The 26,927-nt window shown below is 33.6% G+C and overlaps 1 protein-coding gene across 1 annotated transcript; it reads left to right on the top strand.

The window, feature by feature from the left end:
* Positions 1–9,560: 9,560 nt before the first annotated feature.
* LOC113070710 (beta-glucuronidase-like) lies at positions 9,561–21,033 on the top strand. Its single transcript, XM_026244118.1, has 12 exons — positions 9,561–9,818; positions 10,813–10,998; positions 11,080–11,261; positions 12,629–12,771; positions 12,920–13,107; positions 14,448–14,591; positions 16,002–16,180; positions 17,529–17,675; positions 18,912–18,996; positions 19,937–20,113; positions 20,201–20,336; positions 20,699–21,033. The coding sequence occupies exons 1-12, from the start codon at positions 9,615–9,617 to the stop codon at positions 20,890–20,892; spliced, it is 1,965 nt and encodes a 654-aa protein (XP_026099903.1). The 5' UTR covers positions 9,561–9,614; the 3' UTR covers positions 20,893–21,033.
* Positions 21,034–26,927: the final 5,894 nt, after the last annotated feature.

The raw sequence follows: 26,927 nt of genomic DNA, 5'->3' as shown, positions 1-26,927 counted from the left end.
TCGCTCCCACAAATGCACACATAATTTTTTTTTTTACCAATCAATGATTCCTCCAATCGTTTTTTTTTTTAGGAGAAATGTGTGCATGCTGATAATTTACTAAGTATATTGCTGAAAAGAAAATAAATAAAATGACTTTCTGACTTATTATTTTTGTCTTGTTTTCCAGTAAAAATATCTAAATGTGCTTTTTGCATGCCAAAAATGTACGTTTAGGGGTTTGCTTAAAATAAGGAGAAAAAGATGCATGGGTCAAGAAAAATAAAGTTAATTAAGAAGGAAAACTAGAATATTTTTCTGCAGATATTAGAACTCACTTAATTTTCAGCAAACAAGACTTAATATCTTATATCACGTTGCTCCTCAAGTAAACGTAACTTGATTTATGAATTGCAAATATGATATTTTTGTTCAAAAACAAGACAAAAACTCTGAGTAAGAAATAATGTTGTGCGGATGCAGAAAGAAGGGTGAACTTGAGCCGGAGAGAAACAGAATACAGTGTGATCTCATCAGTATTTGATTTCTGCTGTCTACTGGTTTCGAAGAATACAGTACATAATATTACACTTTAAAACCTTTAAATGAATAACATTTCTGCACTTGTTTAACCATTACTAATCAAATAATATTTACTTTGTTTGCCATGATGGAACATAAAATGCGTTTCTCCAACATGTTGTTGAACGTATACAAAATGCACAGAAGATACAACACAAAATCATGAATGTAATCAATTTTATTAGTGAACTGTAATCCAAATCTTCATAATCATAAAATTGTGAGGATCAGATCCAAATGCAAGCCTTGTTTATTCAGCAATCTTTCTAACGCTACGAACTCCCGAACTGATTCGCGATCCTGCTCCGAACTTCAGAACTGACTCAAATGATTCGCGAACCCGCTCCGAACTCTCGAACTGATTCAAATGATTCGCGATCCGCTCCGAACTCTCGAACTGATTCAAATGATTCGCGATCCCGCTCAGAATTTCCGAATTGACTCAAATGATTCGCGAACCCACTCCGAACTCCCGAACTGACTCAAATGATTCGCGATCCCCCTCCGAACTCCCGAACTGATTCAAATGATTCGCGATCCCGCTCCGAACTCTCTAACTGACTCAAATGATTCGCGAACCCACTCCGAACTCTCGAACTGATTCAAATGATTCGCGATCCCGCTCCGAACTCTCTAACTGACTCAAATGATTCGCGAACCCACTCCGAACTCTCGAACTGACTCAAATGATTCGCGATCCCGCTCCGAACTCCCAAACTGGTTCAAATGATTCACGCTCCATACTCCGAACTCCCAAAATGACTCAAATGATTTGCTTTGAACTCCCAAACTTTACTGAAAGGTTAGTTTTTAACAAATAAAATATCAATATTTCCATTCCGAACTGCTTTCCACGTCGAAACATCCATGAACATAACCAGATGAGCAGATCACTCTCTCACTATTTGATTGCTCTAGTCTTTATCCACTCATCATCATCATCATCATCCACCAATCAGAACACACAAGAAATCTTTGACCACAGCTGGTGTGCTTCAAAAGCTCTTGCAGCAGCTCAACACTGGTTTTCTCTGAGGTGGTCGATCACATCAGATTGTGGTTAATCTTGCAGATCATGACTTATATCTACTCTTCCTCTCCCTGCAGTTTGGTAATATAAAGATTCCTCCTTTGAACTCCCACCTCTTCTGTGGGTTTTATTGTTCTGGGTCTGAATTTGGGCTCCTGGGGTCTCAAAAAAGAAACATTTTCAATCTCCAAGGTGAATGTTATGACAACACACTCTTAAAAAAACTGACTCAAGTGATTCGCGAGCCCGCTTTGAACTCCAGAATTGATTCAAATGATTCACGAACCCGCTCCGAACTCTCAATTTGATTCAAATGATTTGCGATCTCCAAACTGACTCAAATGAATCGCGAACTCGCTCCGAACTCCCAAACTGACTCAAATGATTCGCGAACCCGCTCATAACTCCCAAACTGACTCAAATGATTCGCGAACCCACTCCGAATTCTCGAATTGATTCAAATGATTCGCGAACCCACTCCGAACTCTCGAATTGATTCAAATAATTTGCGATCTCCAAACTGACTCAAATGATTGGCGAACCCGCTCCGAACTCTTGGGGATCGCGAATCATTTGAGTCAGTTCGAGAGTTCGGAGCGGGTTTGCAAATCATTTGAATCAGTTCGAGAGTTCGGAGCGGGTTCGCGAATCATTTGAGTCAGTTCTGAAGTTCGGAGCGGGATCGCGAATCAGTTCGGGAGTCATTTGAGATTCTGAGATTCAGATTTAGTACTTCTTCAGACTCTGAGTAGTAAAAGAACACAGTCAGAATCAGCTGACTCGCTAGCTGACATCCCACCAAGAAGGAATGATTTCGGAGGTCAGACGCAAGCTAAAGAAGAAACGCAGTAGCTCTTTCTAAGGGTATTTTTTCAAAATCCTTTTGCACAAAAGGCCGCCTGTTGACTGCTTTATATAAAACCCCTTCAATATAGTTGTTGTTACCTCAGCAGGGGATGAGGGGAGCCATCAAAAAAAAGAAAAGAAAAACAAAAAGAAATTGGCCACTTAAAGCACTGTATATATATATAAATATATAAAATTTCAATCTTTATATAAAGAATGCTATTGGACAATAAAATCTACTTAAAATGTTAACTACACATTAAACAAACATAGTTAAACTATCAATGAGCTTTTTTATTCAACCGATAAAATTATAAAAGTGCTTCTATACAAACATCTTTAAGATATGACAGATTCATAAATATTTAAATACTTTTAACATACTTATGATGTTTCACAACTATCAAATTTTTAACTTTAGCCTCACAAAAAACATACAAAAATGAGCATAAAAATATGTCAATCTTAAAAAAAAAATCCTTCTGGACCAGTTGATTAAAATGATAAAAAGTTGTAAATATTAAACATATATGCCAATTTTAAACTTTAAAACATAAAACATATGTTTTAAAAAATGTTAATACTTCACTTTTTATGACATTTTTTATTTATTTTTTTGATAACATTTAAAAAGTGCTTTAATATAAATATCTTTATTTTAAATATCTTCAGATTTTTCAGTATGTCCAAACTACATTTCAGCATCAATCAAAAGGAACAAAATAGTTTGTTTAGTAAATGTTACAATGTTACAATGTTACAATGAATGGAATATCACAGAGTCTGCATAACAACACCTTGGCAACAACCCTAAACGCCATAGCAACTGCATATAAACAGCATGATGAAAACACTTCTTATGCTTAAATAAATCTAAATATTCTTCTTCTTTAAGAACTTTTTGTAACAGAATCTGAACAAAGAAAAGCATTGTCCTCCTTCAGCACTCAAACAGGGTTTCTGATTCTGAAAAGTTTTAGGGAACTTAGTAGGCTGCTTGTTTTCTGCAAGGTTTTTTTTTTTTTTTTTGGAAGAAACTTGGATGTTCTTCCAGAGTCTGTCTTAAGTTAATGACATCAACATTATTGAAAGTGTTGGCTGATGCTTTTATAGCACACACACACACACACACACACACACACACACACACACTTTCTCTCTCTCTCTTAATTAACACACCTCTCTTTAATCACACGGGCTCATTCAGTATTCAAGGCCACAGTGACATGAATTATTCATCAGTCACATTTCCGCACAGAGAAAGGAGAATGTGAGGGATTGTGAGTCTCTACTTTCTTCGCCTGTCTCTACATGACACAACAGCTTTTTCTGTCTTTCTTCAATTGTAAACAAAAGCATGCTAGGAAACTAAAATGACAGATTCAGCATCTAAAACTGCTTAAATATACCTAAATATCTGTTCTAAAAAATAATGCATCCATTTTAATGATTGGTGCAATGAAAATATCTTAAAAATGTATCTTAAAAAAAATTGTACTGGACAAAATTAATAATAAACACAAAAAAATCATCTTAAAGGGGAAAAACACTTCTATTAAAAAAAATTAACATAAATTAATTACATATTAAATATTAATGAAATTTAAATAAATAAATAAATAAATGTGTCAACCTTAAATTAGCAAATTAAATCCAACGGGGAAAAAAAAATACGAAAAAAAAAATAGTAATCAAATGATAAATATTAATGTCTATCTTACAAAAAAAAATAAAAAAAATAATATAAAATAAAATACTTAAATCCTACTGGACAAAATAAAAATTCCTAATATATGTTAACTATGTGTGTTAAATATATAAAACCTAAAATCCTAAAAAAATAAATAAATAAAAATACTTAAATCGTACTTGGAGAAAAATAACAAACAAAGTTTACTGGGAAAACGTTACCAAACACTATTTTACATTGGGTATCCCATAATGCTCTGCTCTGCTGCCAATCATCGGTTCAAAGGGAGGAAAGAGTGTGAAAAGGCTGAAAATACAGCACAAAACAGGCATTCACAGCACATCTCACAGGAGCGCTGCTTCAGTTTCACTCAATTAGTTCTGCTTTCCTTTAACAGAGAAGCATTTGCAAGCCGTCCACACACACACACACACACACACACACACACACACACAGGCGCGCGCACACAGACACACACACAGAGATGGAGTGTTCATGAGATTGAGACGACTCTACTCGAGATGCAGCGCTTGCAGTTTGTGGACCACGTTGTGCACTCAGTGTCATGTAGAGTTCATCCCTATATTTTGTTATATCTCATCCAACAATTTGCATAGACACAGTCTTACATTGCCCAGGGAAACTTTCATATTAATGCTGAGAGGTTGATCTTTCAGGGCTGAGAAGACTTAATCGAGTTCTCAGTTACGGTTCATCAAAGCATCAACTAAAATCCCTCGGGAGAAATAATCGAGTCATTAGTCTGATTGCAAGAGAATGAATACTGCACCTCCATTGAAATGCAAAGCATCTGTCAAATGCATAAGAACTGACACAGCAAGAGCTATGAAATCCATGTGGATAAGCGGAGGAATCTGATGCAATCTCTACTGAAACTCTAGAGGAGACGTTAGATTTCTACAGTAGGTCTTTTTCTCAGGAGAAACATCTGCACAAGTCTCCATATACTTTCATTGCTGTTTAGGGGAAACAACTGTAAAATAAAAGATGAGTTTTCTTTCATGCATTTAGCAGATGCTTTTATCCAAAGTGACTTTTCACTTTAATATACATTTTACTAGTTAACGGAGAATGAAACCCGTGAGTCTGGTGTTACTAGTGCAATGCGTTACTGTACTGCATTACAGCAACAGAATGGCTTTTCTGCTCTTAAAACCATTCGTTTCTTCAGACCATTGTTTTGGTCTCTGGGTTCTTTAATTAAGGGAATAGTTCACCTAAAAAAGAAATTTGATGAAAGTTTTCTCACCCTCCAACCAGTTTGTTGCTTTATGGGAGCATATTTGGAGAAATGCATTGCATCAGTGTGTCATCAATGGATGCTCTGCAGTGAATGGGTGCCGTCAGAATGAGAGTCCAAACAGCTGATAAACACAACACAAGTAGTCCACAGCACTCCAGTCCATCAGTCAATGTCTTGTGAAGCCAAAAGCTGCGTGTTTTTAAGAAACAAATCTATCATTGAGACATTTTTAACTAAAACACGAGTCTATAATCTTTCTCCAGAAACGCTATTATGGATTATGGACTCATATTCTGGCCACAAACAATAGTTTGAAGTTAAAAACGCCTTAAAAATTGATTTGTCTCTTTCAAATACGCAGCTTTTTGCTTTTACAGACATTAACTGATGGACTGGAGAGCTGTGGATTATTGTGATGTTTTTATCAGCTGTTTGGACTCTCAGTCTGACGGCACCCATTCACTGCAGAGCATCTATTGATGAGACACTAATGCAATGCTACATTTCTCCACATTTGATGAAGAAACAAACTCATCCTAATCTTGGATGGCCTGAGGGTTTTTTTTTTTTTTGGGGTTGAGTTGCTCCTTTAAAGTAGCTGATTATAGATAGTTTCTAAAAAAAAGAAAGGCATCCATCAATTAGGTTTTTCATTGTGTAGCTCACAGATCTCTGCAGGAATCATGTCACTGAACCAGCTTCATGTTTTTTTTTTTTTGGAGCAGAGTGGAACAGCTTTCTGCCGACATGATGAAAACGAGTGTAATGTTTCAATCATCCAGTCATCTCTCTAAATGCATGTGTGTGTGTGTGTGTGTGTGTGTGTGTGTGACACGATCTGCTACACTGTTCTCAGTGTGTGAATGAACTGTATGTGTTTCTGACAGCAGTGTTATGTTTGTAACTTCTGGATACTATTAAAGTCTTTGTTAATATTCTGAATATTTTCTTGTTTGTATTTTTTTTTACTTTAGTCAAAATTTCAGAAATATTTTGTGCATTTTTGTAATTTTTTTGTTTTTGTTTTTTAATAGATTTTTTCCTTTTTTATTTCAGTTTTAGTTATTTTAGTACACCAAGTTAAGCTAACTGAAAATCATAAATGAGTTTATTTCATTTCAAATTACACTTTTTTTTTTTATGGAAACTTGTTTCTGCCAAAGAATAAAAAGTAAAAAAAAAAAACAAATAAATCAAAACTATTACAAATTTCTCTTAACTGAGAGTTCTGAATTTCTCACAATTCTGAATTTTCATAAGTTATATTAAAAAGTTTCAAGTTATATTAAAAAAATATCAAAATTGGGAGATAAATATCAGCAATTATCTGTTGCAAAAATAAGCTTCCATTTTTTTCTATCTTTAGTTGTAGTAAGGTTTACTAACTCTGGACAGCACAGGGTTTATCAGTCAGACTCAGACAGCGTTAGAAACAGATGAGAGATTCACGGCTCAATCAGCCACTTCACTTCAGCAAAACTCTGATGAGTGTACGCTTTATTTGTGCATTTTTAGGTGACATTACTGGCCTTAAGACATCGTTTTGTGTCACGCACAGATTCATTCTGCATTTGTTTAGGCTTGGGCCATTAAATAAGCAGCTAGCAACAACCACGAACATCCTAGCAATGAGTCACTAGACCAGTAACAATAACTCAGACACAAGTGAGAGCTTGAGATTCGATGATCCACTTCACTTTATCCTCAGATCTGATTTTATATCAGCTCAGAGACAGATCGCTGTCGCAAGCAGCCCTCATTATGTCAGTCCACACACACACACACACACACACACACTGTCACTCTGCATCAGTCAAATCTGAGAGCGTTTCAAGTGATTGAGTCAATAAACGCGTCCAGAAGCAGCAACACAGAGAACAGACGAGGTTCAGACCGAAGAGATCTTCCTGGAAGAAGGATGTGTAGAAATCTGAAGGAAACCGATTTCTCTCCCTGGTCCAATAAACATCAAGACGGAAGATGTGATAAGAAACATGCTTACACAAAATAAAATCGAACAATGTGGAAAAACAGGACACTTTAGAGATGCATTTGAGTAAACGCAAAAAGACAGATGATTGGTCCAAACAAGCTATTTATTTTTATTTTATGTATTTCAAAGTTTACTCACCCTCGGGGCATTCAATATCTTCATCATATCTGGAGAAATGTAGCATTGCATCAGTGTCTCACCAATGGATGTGAATGGGTGCCGTCAGAATGAGAGTCTGATAAAAACATCCCAATAATCCACAGCACTCCAGTCCATCAGTGAACATCTGGAGAAGACAAAACCTGAAACACATCCAGCATTAAGATGTTTTTAACTCAAATACAGCTATTTATTTTTGGATAAAATCATCTGCTCAATTAATACATTTAAATGTTTGCATGTAAATAAAATAAACTAATTCTTTTGACGGTGTGAGTAAATAATAAACTAAAATCAAGCGTATAATCTCATATGATAAGAAAAAACAAATACTGAAACTTTCCTGTCAGCAACTGATTGACCTCATATTTTCCCTGAACATTTTTAGGCAAAAGCATAATGTGCAGACAACAACTCCCTGTAACTTTCCAAACACACAGAAACTGGGTCACAAAGTACGGCAAAAATGAGAGCGTTTAAAGCATTTAGATGAAGGATGAAGCGACGTCCTGAGCCCCCAAAAAGGCTCTGAAGAAATGCATCAGACTTTTGACAAATATACTGAAAAAGATTTATAAAGAGGCCTCAGATTTCTATCCTCCTGATTGAAGAACAGTTTAAACATCCTCAAGTGCTCTTCACGAGCTGTGTTTATACTGAATCTCAGTAGCCAGTGTGTTGGAAACATTCTCACAACATCATACTTATTTATTATAATTATAATGTATAAAAGCTCTCCAAGGCACAAGTGTTACAAATTAGCCTCGGCTACAAACACCATGGTACATGCATGGGATGACTGTTGTTTCATTTTCATCTGAGTTTACTGTATCTGTCCCGAACAGTTAAAACTTTAAATCAAATACTTAGTAATATTTCCAAATCTTCACTGCCTCTTTTGCCTCCTCAGATATGACTTCCCTGAACTGTAATCTAAAATAAACTTTGTGCAATATTGCATTATAAAACATGTACTGCATAATAGTAATATGCATTTTGCTGTATTTTAGTGCATTCTAAACATAAAGCATTTTGCAGAGGCAGGTGATCTTATTTTGACTTTAAACACACTTGTTATACCTATTAGTTTATCACTGGTGCATACGAGTTTGACTATCCATTAGGAATCATTATTCTTCTGTGTGCACGAATGCTAATATACCTGAGAGATGTGTGAACTGTAGGACAGAGGATCTTGAGTCTAGAGTGATGTGTAGTCTCCCCCTCGTGGTCAAAACAACACCTGCACGCTCGTGTTTTTATTTGACGTCCGTTTGACTTGAGAATATTTAAACGTTAGCATCTAGTGTTTATCTGAAATTTCACAAGCTTCTCAAAAATTATTGATTACTATTTAAAAAAATGTGTCCGTCTGTTTCCATGAATATATAACTCAAATACTATAAAATAAATAAAATGCATGAAAAAATATACTATATTAAGTTTTTTTTATTGAAGTGTTTTTCTAATTGATTTTAACGAATTACAATAATAGCCAGGGTGCAATTAACAAAATATGCTTCAAAATAATATATATAATAATAGATTATAATATTAAAATGAAGAAATAAACATAGAATTGTTTTAGATATTGTTGAACTTCTGCTTTGAAATTAAAAACAAAGGATTATTTTAGCATTTGTGTAACGGGAAGAATAAAACATTTTGACAGCTGGCCATGATGTGAGTGAATGAATAAAAACCTGACCGAAAACAAGCTGAATGGCAACTTAAAAATAAATGAAAGCATGTTTCTGAATATATATATATATATATATATATATATATATATATATATATATATATATATTATACCACACACAAAATCGTTGGACACGCCCTCCGTTAAGCAAAACCACGCCTACATTAAATTAAAACACTCTGAGCCACATGTAATCAGTTACTACACACATCTGTCTTTTTTTTTATTTGAAGTCTTAATAAAGTGTTTATGAAAAAAAAAAAAATAATAAAATAAAAAAAAGTGAATCGTCGTGACGCACGCTGACGTCACGCGCCTAGCGGAAGTGGAGCGCTTGAGTGTAAATAGCAGACAGTCGGGAAGCGCGTGATGGGTTTAACCGGAGCGATTCTGGCGCTTCTGACCGCTCTGTGCGGTGTGTGTCAGTCGCTGCAGGGCGGGATGCTGTTCCCCACGGAGTCTCCCTCCAGAGAAGTGAAGGACGTGAGCGGCTTGTGGCGGTTCCGAGCGGATCTGTCTCCGGAGCGGAACCGCGGATTCGAGCAGCAGTGGTTCAAGCGTCCTCTGGCGGAGGTCACGTGAGATCTCACGCGCTTCACCTTACAGTCAATACAGATGTTCTCATTTTCTGAGTGAATCGACGAATTCGAGAAGTTTTCAGGAGAATCTCACGGAAATATTGCGTTATTCATTTTATTGTAATACGTTTGCATTCGTTAATTTTTTGTCCTAACGTTTAAAGTCTTTATGGAAATAAAAACAGGAAGATGCAGAGGTTTTCAATCTTTTAGAAAGACCTACATCCTAAAATTTAAAAAGGCAGATCTATTTTAAAGACCCCAACAAATATTTCAAAATATTTATATATATTTATATTATATTTATATTTATATAAGTTTGTATAAGTTTTTATAATGTGACATTATTACGTTTGTTTTCTACTTACTATTATATGTACCATATTATTTATATTTACTAAAACATATTATTATTATTATTACTATTTACATTTCTTAATTGTATTATTTATTTTATTTTCAATATGTATTTAGTTTAATCTAGTGTTGTCTTCTATTTTTTTATTATTATTATTATTTTCTAATATTTTCCACAGGTACCCAAAATGCTTTATTATTAAGGTTTTTTTTCCTACTTACTATAATACGTTACTGTTAGGATAATGTGCCATATTATTTATGCAATAATTTATTTAGTGTCTTATTTTTTGTTTATTTTATTAAAATTTTCTCTGATATTTTGCATAATGACTCCCATAATGCTGCATTATTATGTTTTTTTTTTTCTACTTTCTAATATTCTTGCTAAGGTTATATACCATACATATTTAAATCTAGTGTCTTATTATTTATTTACACACAGTCCTATGCATTTATTTTCTGATCAGTTGTCTTCTTGTGCACAATGCACTTATGTGCAATATGTGTGGTTTCTTGAGAAACATCCTCTTTGTGGTGAATAAAGGCATCTTGTATAATTGCATAATACCGTATTTAAAGCATGCAATCATTCATGTTCTAGGTGTTTATGTGGGTGTGTTTTGTTCTAGACAGGGCCTGTTATTGACATGCCGGTGCCGTCCAGCTACAATGACATCACACAAGACGCCAAGATCCGTGATTTCATTGGCTGGGTGTGGTATGAGAGGGACGTATGGGTGCCGTCGCGCTGGATCCAGGACCGGGGAACACGGATCGTGCTCCGAGTGGGAAGCGCTCACTATTTCTCAATGCTTGTAAGTGTGTGGGATGCAGATGGTTGTCTTTGACTTGTGATTCGGGACGGTCTCTGGATCTGTGATGTGTTTACCTCTCAGTGGGTGAACGGGGTCAATGTGAGCGAGCACGAGGGCGGTCATCTCCCGTTTGAGGCGGACATCAGCGCCGTTCTGCGGCAGACGAACGGGAACCCGTGTCGAATTACCATCGCTGTGAACAACACTTTAACTCTAGAGACGCTTCCACCGGGAACCATCCAGTACATGAACGACCGCAGCAGGTCAGGCCACAAACATTCAAAGGCATCTCTATATATATGTTTTTGGGGTTTTTTTTGCATGAAGACCCAATTTAAACTGTGTAAAATTAATATTATTTAAAAAAAAAAAATTTATTTTATTAAAGTAGTTTTCTACTCATTATATCACTGTTAGATTATTAATATTTTTTTCACATTTTATTTATCTGTTTATTTGTTTAAATCTGTTTTTTTTTCTTTTTTTTATATACACTATTAGATTAATACACTAACGCTCTCGATAAAAAAAATTTAATTATTGAAAAATAATATTTAAAATCTGCTTTGGTAATACAATATCAATAGTATATATTATACAATATTATAGCAATTTTAAATTGAGTGTTGTGATAACTATGCTGTAATAATAATAAAATATTACGTATTACGTAGATATATTATTCAGTTACACACTTATTTCCTTATTTAAATAAAATTTGAATAAAATAAATATTTTTAACAGTCAAATAAAAAACAAATATTTTTACATTTGAATACATTTTTTTACAGTTTAATAAAATAAAAAAAAAAACATTTTTTACAGTTGAATAAAATAAAAAATTTTACATTTAATTTTTGTTATTTTAATCTGATTTCCATTTGTTTGAACTATTTTTCTATTATTATTTGTTCATATTTAAATAAGGAAATAAGTGTGTAAATAAATAATATATCTAACAATACAGTAGAAAAAAACAGTATTTCTTATCATTTGAATAAAATATTTTTTTTAACAGTTGAATAAAATAAAAACATTTTAACATCTGAATAAATTAAAATTGTTTTGCAGTTGAATAAAATACAAATATTTTTTTAAAATTGAATAATTTTTTTACAGTTGAGTAAAATAAAAAAAATATTTTTTACAGTTGAGTAAAATAAAAAAAATATTTTAACATTTTATTTTTGTTATTTTAATCTGATTTCTATTCATTTTAACTTTTTCTATTATTATTTATTCATATTTAAATAAGGAAATAAGTGTGTAAATAAATAATATATCTAACAAAGTAGAAAAAAATGTATTTCTTATCATTTTAATAAAATATTTTTACATTTGAATAAAATATTTTTTTTAACAGTTGAATAAAATAAAAACGTTTTAACATCTGAATAAATTAAAATTGTTTTGCAGTTGAATAAAATAAAAATATTTTTTACAATTTAATGTTTACAGTTGAGTAAAATAAAGATTATTTTTACATTTCGTTTTTGTTATTTTAATCTGATTAACAATTTTTCTATTATTATTAATTCATATTTAAATAGCTTTAAAACAGTTTTTCTCCAAACGTTTCCCATATATTGGGTTGAGATAAACTTGTTTTAACCCCTTCTTCGGCTCTCAGATACCCCGCTGGATACTTCGTCCAGAACACTAACTTTGATTTCTTCAACTACGCTGGAATACACCGACCGGTCCTGCTGTACACCACACCGGCGGCGCACATTGATGACATCACACTGGAGACCAGCTTCTCAGACAACATCGGTACACATCCGCACAAACGGGTCACATGCTCGTTCTTAACATCTGTTATATCGCTGGCTTCTCAGACAGTAGGAGGGCTGATAAGTCAACGTCTTGTTCCAGAATGAAATACTTCAGTAAATGTGTGTTGATCCTGTGTGTGTTTCAGGGCTGGTCAGGTTTAACGTGTCCGTGTTGGGCAGCTCTAAACCCGCTGTGAAAGTCACGCTCTCGGCTCACGACGGCAGACGTGTGGCTTCGGCCGACGGCTCCAGAGGAGTCCTCAAAGTCACGGACGTTAACCTCTGGTGGCCGTATCTGATGCACGAGAACCCAGCGTACCTTTACTCCATGGAGGTCAGTGTCCAGGATTCACACGAGTGACCCGAGACCACAAAACCAGTCATACGGGTCAATTCTTCAAAATAGAGATTTATGCATCATCTAAAAGCTGAATAAATCATCTTTCCATTGATGTATGGTTTGCCGGGATCAGACAATATTAGTCTGAGGGTGCAAAATCATCTTTAAAGTTGTTCAAATGAATTCTTAGCAATGCATATTACTAATCAAACATGACGTTTTCATATATTTACAGTAGGAAATTTACTAAATATATTCATGGAACATGATCTTTACCTAATATCCTAATGATTTCTGTCATAAAAGAAAAATCTATCATTTTGACCCATGCAATGTATTTTTGTCTATTGCTACAAATACACCCCAGAGACTTCAGACTGCTTTAGTGCTGCAGGGATACATATATACAGTCTATTAGGAATGCATGAACTATTAAAATGCAATGCAAATGCAAGTTACTTTGGATAAACACATCTGCCAAATGCATGTGTAAAAAAAGATGTTCTTTTTTAATGTTGCACTAATTATGATGCTTTTAGTGGCCTTTTTTAATTACTAATCTATCAAACATTATTTGAGTTATTTTAGAATCACCGAGATACTATTAGAGTTTTTATTAATAATCTGAATTTGTTTTTATTTTTATTTATCTACTGTTTACATTTTTATTAGTGATTTTTGTGTATGTCTATATAGTTTTCATTATTTTCTCAGCTTGAGTTTTAATTCTGTTAATAAGGTGAACTAAATAAATTATATTTTTAGATTTATTTTTATTTTATTTCAGTTTACACTTTTTTGTTTTGCTTTCCAATTACAATGCAAAATTATTATTATAATTAATTTATATATATTATTTTGATGTATTATCAGCTTTCATTTTGTTGCTTTTTGTCATTTTGTTTCTCTTTATATTTTTTATTTATTTTAATTTCAGTAATTTAAGTATTTACATTTATTCCAATTAGTTGCCAAATACAAAAGTATTATTATTATTATTAATTTCTATATATTATAATTTTTTATGTATTATCATTTTTGATATTGTTGCTTTTTGTCATTTTTAGTTTTAGTTTTTACATTTCAATTTTTTTTTTTTATTTCAGTAATTTTCACCAAGGCAACATTTTTCATTTATTCTCATTCCAATTACAATGCAACATTTATTATTATTATTATTGCATTTATTTGATTTTTTGTATAGAGTCATTCTATAGTTTTGCTTGCAGCATTGATCAGACACTAACAAACAGATGTTTCTGCATGCATTAAACAGTTTCAGTTTTAACCCTGCGTGTGCTGGTGAATATCTCAGTTCTGATCTGGTTTTGTAGGTTCAGGCGACAGCGGAGGACGGACAGACGGATGTCTACACTCTTCCGGTGGGGATTCGCACCGTTAAAGTCACCAGCACACAGTTCCTCATCAACAACAAGCCGTTTTACTTCCACGGGGTCAACAAACACGAGGACGCAGACGTGAGTCACAGCAGAGGAACTGAGAGCTACACTCCTTACTTTACTAAAGCGGTTCATCAGACTCGAGCGTCATGTTCAGACTCGCTCAGATCAGATGTGGAGCAATAACAGATCTCTGAAGTCTCCTTCACACACACACAGTCTTTTCTTATAGATTATATATTTTAGTTTTATGTATTTTCAGTTTTCATTTTAATTTTAGTTTGTTTTAGTAATTTAAGTACTTAAATTTATTTCAATTTATATTGATTGTAATTCCAATTCAAAATAATAATAATTATTATAATTAACTTATATATATATTATTTAATTTTATGCATCATCAGTTTTAATTCAGTTGCTTTTTGTCATTTGTTATTCTTTTTTTGTTTTTACATTTTATTAAATTAATTTATTTATTTTATTTATTTCAATTAGTTGCCAAGGCAACATTTCTAATTTATTCTCATTCCAATTACAATGCAAAATTATTATTATTATTTATTTTATATATTGTGAGTTTTATTAATTTTGTTGTTTACATTTTAGTAATTTCGTTGCTTTTTGTCTTTTTTTCATTAATTCATTTTTAATTTTAATTGCAGTCATTTTTATTTCTTAAATGTATTTTATTTAAATGAGCTACTAATGCATACTTCATTCTAGTTTATTATAATTATGATTATAATGCAAAAAGAAAATGAACATGTACATTTTTTTAATTATTATTATTAAGAGCTTTTATTTTATATATATTATCAGTCTTTCTTTTAATTTTATTTTAAGTTTTGTTAAGTTTGTTATGTGCTTTTGTTATTTTTATTTTATTTTTATTTTTTTGACATTTTTATTTAGTTTTGGTAATTGTAGTATTTTCATATTGTTTTTCTAATCCCGTCTTTTATATTTATTAAAATTTTGAGCTTTTATTTTATTTATTTATTTATTTATTTAAAGTATTTTCTGTTTTCATTTAGTTTAAATTTTATTAATTTTATTATGTGCTTCGATCATTTTTATTCCTTTGTGTGTGTGTGTGTGTGTGTGTGTGTATATTTAGCTTTAATTTATTTCAAATTTAGCTTAAATAGATTTATTACTTAAACATTCATTTTTTTTAATTATTATTTGTCAAGGCAATATTTCTAATATTTTCTCCTTAGAACAAGAATGCAATTGTATGAACATCCACAGTCTTCAATTATTTTACATTTATATCCTTTTATTTAAAACGTATGTATATTTCAGTTGAGCTTTTATTTTAGGACTTATCTTGGCCGTGTTGTGGCTCTTTAACTTCCCCTCGTCTCCTTGTATTTGATCACACACCAGACAGGAAGCAGGTGATGTGTGTGTGACCCCTGGAGAGCACAGAGCCGTGGTGAAAGTGCTTGTGTTATTATGGCTGATGTTAAACTCTGCTCGTCTCAGATCCGAGGGAAAGGCTTCGACTGGCCTCTGCTGGTGAAGGACTTTAATCTGATGAAGTGGATGGGAGTGAACTCGTTCCGCACCAGTCACTATCCGTACGCCGAGGAGATCCTGCAGACGGCCGACCGGCACGGCATCGTCATCATCGACGAGTCGCCTGGAGTGGGAATCAAAGACATGTGAGACGTCACCCAATGTGTTCGCTCTCCGCTCTCAAACGAATAGCAGTCTGGATTCATTTGAGACCACTGTTGTTTTTACTATTATTTATGTGCTTATATGGTATTTAGATAATTAGAATTTAGAATTAGGTTATGTTTTCATGTTTTTAGTTTTCATTTTCATTTTAGTTAAAAACTTTAATCATTTTGTAATTTAATATTACAAATATATAACTTAATATTTAAATATAACTTACTTTTTTTTGTAGAATTTTATTTAAACTGTTTAATTTCAAAATTTTGTTAAAGATTTTCAATATTTAAAGTTTTTTGTTTTTTATAATATATATATATATATATATATATATATATATATATATATATATATATATATATATATAATTTTGTTTTATTTCAAATTTTTGTTTAACATTTTTAATAGTTGAATAGTTTTTTTCTTAAAATAGCTTTTAAATCCCTTTTGTTTTAGTAATTTATTATTTAAACTTCAGTTAATTTTAAATTTTTGTTAAACATTTTAATAGTTTAAGTTTGAAGTTATTGTCGTAATATTTATATATAACTTTAATTTATATTTTGTTAAATTTCAGCTTCACTTAACAAAACCATTTAAAATTTAAATTTTTATTTTTATCTAACATACAGTATTTTTCGGACTATAAATTGCACTGGATTATAAATCACATTTATTTAGAACCAAGAGAAAACATTACCGTCTCCAGCCGCTAGAGGGCGCTCAATGTCTTCAGTGTAGACTACAGGAGAACTGAGCAGCATAGAGCGCCCTCTGGCGGCTGGAGACGGTAATGTTTTCTCTTGGTTCATGTCAAATTAATTTTGATAAATAAGTTGCACCTGACTATAAGTGACAGGATCAGCCAAACTATTAAAAAAAGTGCGACTTATAGTCCGGAAAATACGGTATTTAATTTTTTGTTTTATGTAAATTGACAATAACAATTATAATAGTTTTAGTTAATAACAGCACAGATAAAATTTTTATGAAGATGGTTTTATTGTCATATCTAGATCCAGATAATCAATAAGTGTGTGTGTGTGTGTGTGTCTCTCTGTGTCTGCATGTGTGTGTGTGTCTCTGTCTGCATGTGTGTGTGTGTGTGTGTCTATGTGTCTGCATGTGTGTGTGTGTCTCTGTCTGCATGTGTGTGTGTGTGTGTGTGTGTCTATGTGTCCGTCTCTTTTTCTCTGTCTGTGTGTCTCTGTCTGCGTGTGTGTGTGTGTCTGTCTATGTGTCTGTGTCTCTATGTCTGTGTGTCTCTCTGTGTGTGTCTGCGTGTGTGTGTGTGTGTGTGTGTGTGTGTGTGTCTCTGTGTGTGTGTCTCAGACGCAGTTTCGGGAACGTGTCTCTGGTTCATCACCTGAGGGTCATGGAGGAGCTGGTGCGGCGTGATAAGAATCATCCGTCTGTGGTCATGTGGTCTGTGGCCAATGAGCCGGCGTCAGAGATGCCCCCCGCCGGACTCTACTTCAAGTGAGTCCATCTGAATACGAACGAACCCTTTAATGCTTTACGTGTTCACACCTGGAAGAAGAGAAGACAGATTTAACACTGGCCTCCTGTTGCTGTAGCTCAATATCAATCATGATGTCGTCCTGAATCTCAGTCTCGTTCAGCGACTGTCTTCAGGTAGAGACACCTGCTCTGAGCCTCATTAACACACACCTGAGCAACACAACACCGGAAACTTCCCATGGTCTAATAAATACTCGATTCACTCTTGATGAGATATTCAGGTCTGTGTGAATTATTAACACTAGAGAGAACAGCAACAGCACAATATTAATCAGAATATCATGATGTTAACCCCTTCAATACATTCGTGTTCTCTTTCCAATGATCATGAAAAACCTGGAGAAGGGAAAAGTCTAATAAAATAATTAATAAAAATAATTTTGATTAAAAAATGTAAATAAATAATAAAATTAAAATGCATAAAACATTTATAATAATTAAAATGCAATAAATAATACATGCAAAATAAATGCAAAAAACTACAAAAGTCATGGAAATCAATTAAAATTCATATTTAATTAGAGATTACTAATAATAGTTGAAAATCTGTTATTTCTCAAAATCTGTTATTTGTCATATGTACTATTATCATATTTGTTAATATTTTAATTAGCTTTTATATGCGTTTTCAGTTTTCATTTTATTTGTGGTATAGATTTTAGTCCTTTTGTTAGGTGCTTTTATCATTTTTATAAAATTTTATTTTTATTATTTCCATTTAGCTGTATTATTATTTTTTTTTAAATTAAATTAGAAATGTAATTTAAATTTAAATAAATAATAATTGCAATATTAAATAAGATAACATTTAAATAAATAAAAATATTAAATTAAAATACATCGCATAAAATGAATAAATAATAATTGTAATTTTAAATAAGATAACATTTAAACAAAAAATATGAAATTAAAATACATCGCATAAAATAGATTAATAATAATTAATATATAATATATATATTTTTTTTTATTAAAATACATTGCATAAAATAGTAAAAAATAAATATTAATTAGATATTTAAATAAACATACAGGAAAAGTGTTAGTCAGAAGTGATTTGTGGTGACTGTAATCGTTATACGACAAGTGTATGAATCCTAGGAATAGGTTAATATCTCAGTTTAATGTTTATTTAACCCCCTGGAACTAGAGAAACATCTTGGATGGTATTTAAACTCTTGTATTTTGTCATAGGGAACTGGTGTCTCATACGAAATCTCTGGATTCGTCGCGTCCCGTCACGTACATCACAGACAGCAACTATGCCAGAGATCTCGGGGTGAGCCGGCGCTCTTTACACTTTACACTTCTGTGTTCGAGTCATTTCTATGTTGCATAAAGAATTATGCAAGTCAGATTTTTGTCATGCATATATAATTATTATTATCATTTTCTAGCTATAAAAATTTAGAAAATGTATCAAATATATAAAATATATATAGAGATATATAAAAATAAATTAGATTTATTTATTATTGATACATGTGTTACTTTGTTTTTCAACTTCAAAGTTTCATGTTTACTTCAATGTTACATGTTATTTCTTTTTTTGGAGTATATTTACTTGTGTGTGTGTGTGTGTGTCTATATATATATATATATACATATATATATATGTATATTATATATATGTGTATTTATTTATATATATATATATATATATATATATATATATATATATATATATATATATATATATTTTATATATATATATATATATATATTTATATATATTTATATCTTTATATAAGTATATGTTTTTTTTTCAGTGTATATTTAGAGCTATATTCATTGATAGTTATAATGTAAATAATGTGATACTAATAATAAATGGATATAATATATATATAAATATTTTTTTTCGCTAAAACAAATCAGATATTTCGTCATATTTATTTTACACACACACACACACCACACACACCACTTGTTACTTCCTTTCAATCAAAATCCAAATGTATTAAAATATTTAATCGTTTAATTGAATGTTAATTGCCATTTATATTTATTTGTGAATTTACCATCAATTTCTGATTTGAATATTGTTTCTACTCCCTCACAAACCCTTGAGATTTCCAGGATCATTTTGCACTCTTCTGCTCCTGTACCTTTAAGACTTCTGAGTGGAAACCGTAGCTGTGGTGCGTGAGGAAAGAGTGATGTAGTTTAGCTGAACGGACTGATGAAGTGTGTTTGTGTGGTGTGTGTGTGCTGCTCAGGCTCCGTATGTGGACGTCATCTGTGTGAACAGCTATCTGTCGTGGTATCATGACCCGGGTCACACAGAGATCATCAGTCTTCAGCTCAACACTCAGTTTGATGACTGGTACGGGAAATACCAGAAGCCCATCATCCAGAGCGAGTACGGAGCGGACGCCGTGCCCGGATTACACAGCGTGAGTACACACACTCTTCAACCACTCACACGTTACAGTATGTTTGTGTGAAGAAGTGAACCTGAAGAAGTGTTTGCCGTCCTGCAGGATCCACCCATGATGTTCACGGAGGAGTATCAAACCACCGTCCTGCAGAACTACCACAGCGTGTTCGACCGGAAGAGGAAGGAGTTCCTGATCGGAGAGCTGATCTGGAACTTCGCCGACTTCATGACGGCTCAAAGTAGGAACACACTGGCTTCACATTTGAAATTTAAAGCAAAAATGTACATTTGATGAAACATCCTTCTGAGAGTTTGTTTCTTCATCAGATTTGGAGAAATGTATCAGCGGATGCTCTGAAGTGAATGGGTGCCGTCAGAATGAGAGTCCAAAGAGCTGATAAAAACACGTGGACTGGAGTGCTGTGGATTATTGCGATGTTTTTATCAGCTATTTGGACTCTCATTCTGACGGCACCCATTCACTTCAGAGCACGCATTGATGCATTTCTCCAAATCTGATGACGAAACAAACTCTCAGAGGATCTGAGGATGTTTTAGTAATGTACATCTGCATGTGTTAATGTCTCTCTCCCGTGTCCAGCCATCACTCGAGTGGTTGGGAATAAGAAGGGAGTCTTGACCCGGCAGCGTCAGCCCAAAGCCGGAGCGTTTCTGCTGCGAGAGCGATACTGGAGGATCGCCAATGAGACGTCTCGGCCGCTCTCCATGAGCCGGATCAGCTGTGAGGGGAAACCAGGTTTATCAGGAGGAAGTGCCTTATGTGTGCCACACTGAGGATCACAGCTGTGGGGAAAACACATGTGTTGTGTGATCAGTCCAGATGCTGTGTTCTTCGTAAAGACACTCAATTGTTTTCTTTTAAAAGTCCTGAATGCAGCAACACTATTAAACTGGAGCAGGAATGTTTTCTCTTTTTTTCAGCGTCTAGGATTCATATTGTGAACGTTTGATAACCAGTGAACACGTCTAGGTCACATTTCACCTCCGTTAAAATGAATACATTTCGTTTAAGGACCATTTAGTCTATTTTAGGACCAGCAAGATTTTTTTTTTACATGATTTACATTATAATTAAAACACATTTTCTACCCAAATTCATTAGTGTAATGCTATATAGTTGTTTATATATAATTTTGATATTTGTTTGTTTGCCTAGATGCAGATATGTAATGTTTTTTGTGTATTACAGTAATAACATTATTCCATGAGAACCTAATAAGGATCAATTGAGAAATGAGAATTGCAAAAAAAAAAAAAAAAAAAAAAAAAAAGAAAAATTTAATGATCATAAAAAAAGTCAAATAAATAAATATAAAATATAAATATATTTTCGTTTTTTTTTAAGGTGAAATGTGACAGGATGTGTTTTCTTTCCCACTGGCAGTAGTTAAGTAAACTGTCCACTTTATTATATATTTTAATCAACTTCTAATAATTGGCTCCAGTATTTCTCATTTTGAGGCATGTGTGTAAGTGACCAGCTGATGATTTTTATGAGAGTGTACTTTACTTTAATTACTTCATAAACAATGAATGAATCCTTTGTTCGTGGACATTCCAGACATTCCCGGAGCGATGTCATCAAAATAAATGGCATTCCAACAAGATCATCCCTGAGATTCATTAATGTTCCTGTTATTTATCTTATATATCTTTTGTCTGAAACACACACATGATGTTAAAGGGACATTTTCAAACCAAAAATGAAAATGTGCTGAAAACGTACTCACCCTCAGTCCATCCGAGATCAGGACTGAGTTTGTGTCTTCATCAGATTCGGAGAAATGTCTCATCAGTGGATGCTCTGCAGTGAATGGGTGCCGTCAGAATGAGAGTCTGATAAAAACATCACAATAATCCAAAACACTCCAGTCCATCAGTTAAATTTCAGGCAAAAATACGAGTCCATAATTCCATAATAACACTTCCTTTTTTTTCAAGTATTTCCAGAAACTCCCAGCTGTTAATACAGCATTGCATCATTAGCATGGAAGACTTTACTGCATGCTAGGTTTTAGAAAAAGGGACGTTTTCATTAACAGACGGATGAAGTCTTGATAAATGTATAAATACTCACAGGCATGTGTTGACTAGTGAATCACTTCCTGTCATGACCATATAAAGCCAATAAAGAGCGTAAACCTCCACAAGATGAACCTTTGTAGAATATGAGGAATGGCTGAGCAAATCTCTGTTTATAGACTTCCTAGATATTAGAAGTTATACATCTATGATGAGACCCGTTTCTGAAGAAATATATCACAATCTGTAAAAAAAAAAAAAAAAATCCAAGTCAACAATCAATAAGTAAAAACAACAACAAAAACTAAAAAAACAAGAAAAAATTGAAATCACTTTAATTTCTCAGGAAACAAGGCTTCTTAGATCATTTTGTGAATTATTTTAGACATTTGTGCTAGAAAACAAGACAAAAATTATGAAAAAGTAAACATTTTTTAATTGATTAACTGTTTTTTTTGGTCTTAAAATCACACGCACTGTGGAATGCATTGCATTGTGGGAAAAAGTATGTCTAGGTGCATATTGCACGTTTGTGATGCATTCAAAATAATTCACACACTTCAGAAATAGTGCTGTGTGAAGAGTAATACTGTAGTATACTAATCCAAACACAGCCTGAACAATTCAGCCTATCGTTTCTCTCATGAGGTCAGAGGTCAAAGGACAAAAGGGCTCCGAGAGGTCAAGGGGAATGTTTTAATGGCAGATCATATCCACAAAACAATGACACGTGTTCATGTTCACTGCAGCTGATTCCCAGACACAGAATCCTCCCAAACACGGCACCCATGTAAGAAAATACAGCATTTTTTTTACTCATTTGGCAAATACAGAAGCAAACCGAAACAAAGTTTACTCTCCACAAACAAAATACCCTAAAAGGTACAATTGGAAATAAAAATCCATCCGTTTCTCACGTCTCCTAAAATATCTAGAACGTTAACGGGGGCTCGTCGTCATCAAGACGCCCCCACAGTTACATCAGGAAATAATAAGAACAACAAAAAGCTATTTATTCACTATCTGAAACTCACATTGTACGAAAATATGAGTCTAAAATAATACATACATGAGATACAAGGAACAACCAAATGATTTTAGGGTTACAGTTTTTGCTTTTGTAAAGGTGAGTTATGAGATAATAACACCGCAAATATTTCAGTGGTCATCAATCTCGGTCTTAATTTTCCCGAAAAAGGCAAGCAGACAGACTTGTTGTGAATCATGCTAAACTTAAAGGCCCAGTGGACATACAGAAGGCACTTTTAATTAATTTAACGTTGTGAAGGCAACCCTTTTACGTCATTTTGGGGGGGGATCTTGTCATTTGAAGTAGATGTAAATTTAATATGCATTAAAACATTGGGTTGTTTTTTCTTTAAAGTCAACATAATGTCAAAACTGACTATTTACTTTCTGAATGCATTGCAAAAATTATTTTCTTAGCTAGTATTTGTCTTTTTTTTCCCAGTACAAAACATTTTTAAATTAAGATATATTTACTTTAGAAGCAATATGCATAAGTCTTTATTCAATTGAGCGTGTTTTTATTTAAAACAAGAAAAAATATCTGCCAAAGGTCTCAGAAAAATAAACGTTAAAAAAAAAAAAAAAAAAATCTGACCCCACTGGCATTTTTTTTTCTTATATGAAGCAAAAACTCATTTTTACTCCAAAACAAGACTTAATATTTTACGTTGCTTCTCAAGCAAATGATATTTGCACTGGAAAACAAGACAAAAAATACTGAAATCATTTTTTGGCTACTCTAACAATTCACATTATTACAATGTTCGTACTCTTTCGCCAACGCACAATAACTTGAAACGCACATAAAACGACTTTTAAGTCCATGCGGCTCAAGTTATTGTTTAATAAAAAACATATTTACACAATCGGATCCTTTTCACAATCCAATACACAATAATATCCATTTTTCACTCCGAAACAAATCACATTCTAAAGTAAAAAAGGGTTGCAAAGCCCTTCATGTTGACTGAATTGGAAAAATTATGTTCTGGCATCATAATTAGTCTGTGTGAAATATATAAAACCAAAAGAACACGCAACTAATGTATAAATCACATCAAACTCTGCTGTAGAATTGAGCTGCGAAACTCCAACCACCATTCGATTTGTTCGCAAGTTTGGCTGAAAACCATTACGCAAAGACATTTAAAGACGCCAACCACAAGTTGTGCTTCACAAAAGCATCATCAACTAAACAAAGGTCAATAAATTAAACCAGCGGTCAAGGAACGACTCAACATCTCCAAACCAATAGAGTTGAGTTTGGGTAGAAACCATTTTTGAATTATTGTGAGTGGAAAACAAGACTATTTTCAGTGTTTTGTCAACTGAACAATCAACCCGCGGTCTGGAGATCAATCACTCATAAGTTCGTTATCATTTCAAGTTCACAACTCCAATTCAGTTCAATTCATCACATTTCAATGTTCCAGTGTCTCCCATTGAAGACTGAAATGAGCTCAACATCAGCCGAAAACCAGTTTAACGAGTTGTTTGACGTGTGTAATACTGGGTTGGATAGTTGGTCGAGTTTTTTCATCGTGAACTGACAAAATAATGACTTTCAAAGTCTACGACGTAACACAATAAACTCTTAAAAATAAAGGTTTCAAAAGGGGGCGCCATTGAGAAACCATATTTGGTTCCCCGAAGAACCTTTCAATTATTTTTCTTACTCGTTATAGTATTTCATTTTCCATTATTAAAGAGCTTTTTGTGGAATGGAGAGATTCCATTGATGTTAAAGGGTCTCTAAGGAAGCATCAATGCCAAGAAAACCTTTATTTTTAAGTGTATTAGCGATATTGTGGATTCAATTACACACACACGATAAAACTCTGACGCCAAATAAAACTTTAAGAGGGAATAAAACTGGCAGGTTATGACTCTTCTGTTGCATCCGTTGGCATTAAAACAGCTGGAGACAAATACTGAGAGGTAGAAGTGAAGGGGATCACCCTACTGGTAATTTCACGGAAAGGTCAAGGGGTTTCTGGGTAACAGACGTATCGTAAATTACATTACAGTAGTACAGTAGATGCAGCTCTTGGGATGATTCTGGTACCACTCGTGTGAAAATCAGCAGCTAAACTCAAGATAAGAAACGCTAGCTTTGAGTGTGACTGGCTCTCCATCTCGTATGACTTCAGATGTTTGTTTTCTATTCGACTGTGGAGGACCCTGTGAAGTGAACATCACTGGATCTTGATTCCTGGGAGAGTTTACTTCAATAAAGGAACCTTAGTTTGAAACCAACAATAAAAAAGTAGTCAATCTGAAATTGCTGGAATTACCACAAACATACATTTCTGATGAGTGCAATAACAGTAAGTTTGTTTGCTCATTGAGAAATGTAGCAACTGCATCAGTGTCTCCCTGCAGTGAATGGGTGCCGTCAGAATGAGAGTCCAAACAGCTGATAAAACATCACAATAATCCACAGCACTCCAGTCCACGTCAGTTAACATCTGGAGAAGACAAAAGATTAAACAAATCCAGCATTATCCACTATAATAACACTTCCTCCAGTGAAAAACTGTTCTGGTGTGAATCAGGAGAGAAATCTGCACAGATCAAGCACCGTTTAAACAGCTCTAAACAAATCTGTGATGATGTTTTTATCAGCTGTTTGGACTCTCGTTCTGACGGCACCCATTCACTGCAGCGCATCCATTGATGAGACACTGATGCAATGCTAGATTTCTACAAACCTGATGAAGAAACAAACTCATCCTGATCTTGGATAGACTGAGGGCGAGTAGGATTTCAGCAAATGTTCATTTTTTCCCCAAAGTAATTCTTTAAAATCAGGTGTTAATAAATAATTATTAAGTCTGCTGACTTGACAACTTCAACTCAATTCCAACACGACGAATGCAGCATTTATTCTGGATCAAGACCCCTAAAGAGGAGTAAAATACTAAAACACACACAAAAAAAATAACTCGCACAATCGCCGTTGAAAGCACTCGCTGGAAATGTTTCACCGGTAAAACACAAACTAATCTGGACTGGAATATTGCTTTCGGCGGCAGCTATTTACAGAACTGCACAACAAACTGATAAAAAAAATAGTCACACATTCGTCCGTGTTTTATGAGTGGTCCTCTTCCAAACAAACAAAACAAAAAAAAAATCTGTAAAAAAAACAAAAAAACAAATGAACTTTATTTGTCGTTTCAATGATAGCAAGCCGTCATGTCTGCGAGCGTTACATTAGCCTCATGATCATTCGTGTTTACCCTTTATAACCCTTAAATACAGTCCAAAGAGCAACCACTTTCACAGTGGATTCAAGTAAACAGAAGTTATCACATTGTTTTTTACATTATTTTATTCCTCAGGGAAAGGACACCCTCTTCTGTTTGTTTCGTAAGTGCTTTCCGACCGCTCTCTCTCTCTCTCGATCAAGCGCAAACCTCATTTTCATCTCAGGGAACAAAGAAAAACCAAGGAGAAATCAAGCGGATAAAGATGTGTTTCTGGTTTCCAATCCTTCCTTGCAATGAACCTGTGATCTGTGGCCCCTAAAGATACACGTTTTCTTTCCTTGTTTAACACACACACACACACACACACACACAACAACACAACAGAATGGAGCTCATTTGTTTGGAAGCCAAGGTCTCCTTGGTGACAAGTCACAGATTTTTCCAGAAGTCCCCTCTTCCTCACGTGTTGGATGATTCGGTTCTCCTTCTCTACTTGTGTCATTGTGTGTTTTTGTGTGTCTAGTCCTGCTTGGCTGGAGCTGCTGC

The sequence above is a fragment of the Carassius auratus genome, chromosome 5 (assembly GCF_003368295.1).
Source record: "Carassius auratus strain Wakin chromosome 5, ASM336829v1, whole genome shotgun sequence".
NCBI classification, from domain to species: domain Eukaryota; kingdom Metazoa; phylum Chordata; class Actinopteri; order Cypriniformes; family Cyprinidae; genus Carassius; species Carassius auratus.
Note: the sequence above shows the minus strand (reverse complement) of the source record. Positions and strands in the feature narration are given on the sequence as shown.

Coding starts and splice junctions, on each gene's coding strand:
- LOC113070710 (XM_026244118.1), top strand. CDS start 9,615: ATGGGTTTAACCGGAGCGATTCTGGCGCTTCTGACCGCTCTGTGCGGT. Junction 17,676..18,911: donor CCCGCCGGACTCTACTTCAA/GTGAGTCCATCT, acceptor ATTTTGTCATAG/GGAACTGGTGTCTCATACGA. Junction 20,337..20,698: donor CGACTTCATGACGGCTCAAA/GTAGGAACACAC, acceptor TCCCGTGTCCAG/CCATCACTCGAGTGGTTGGG.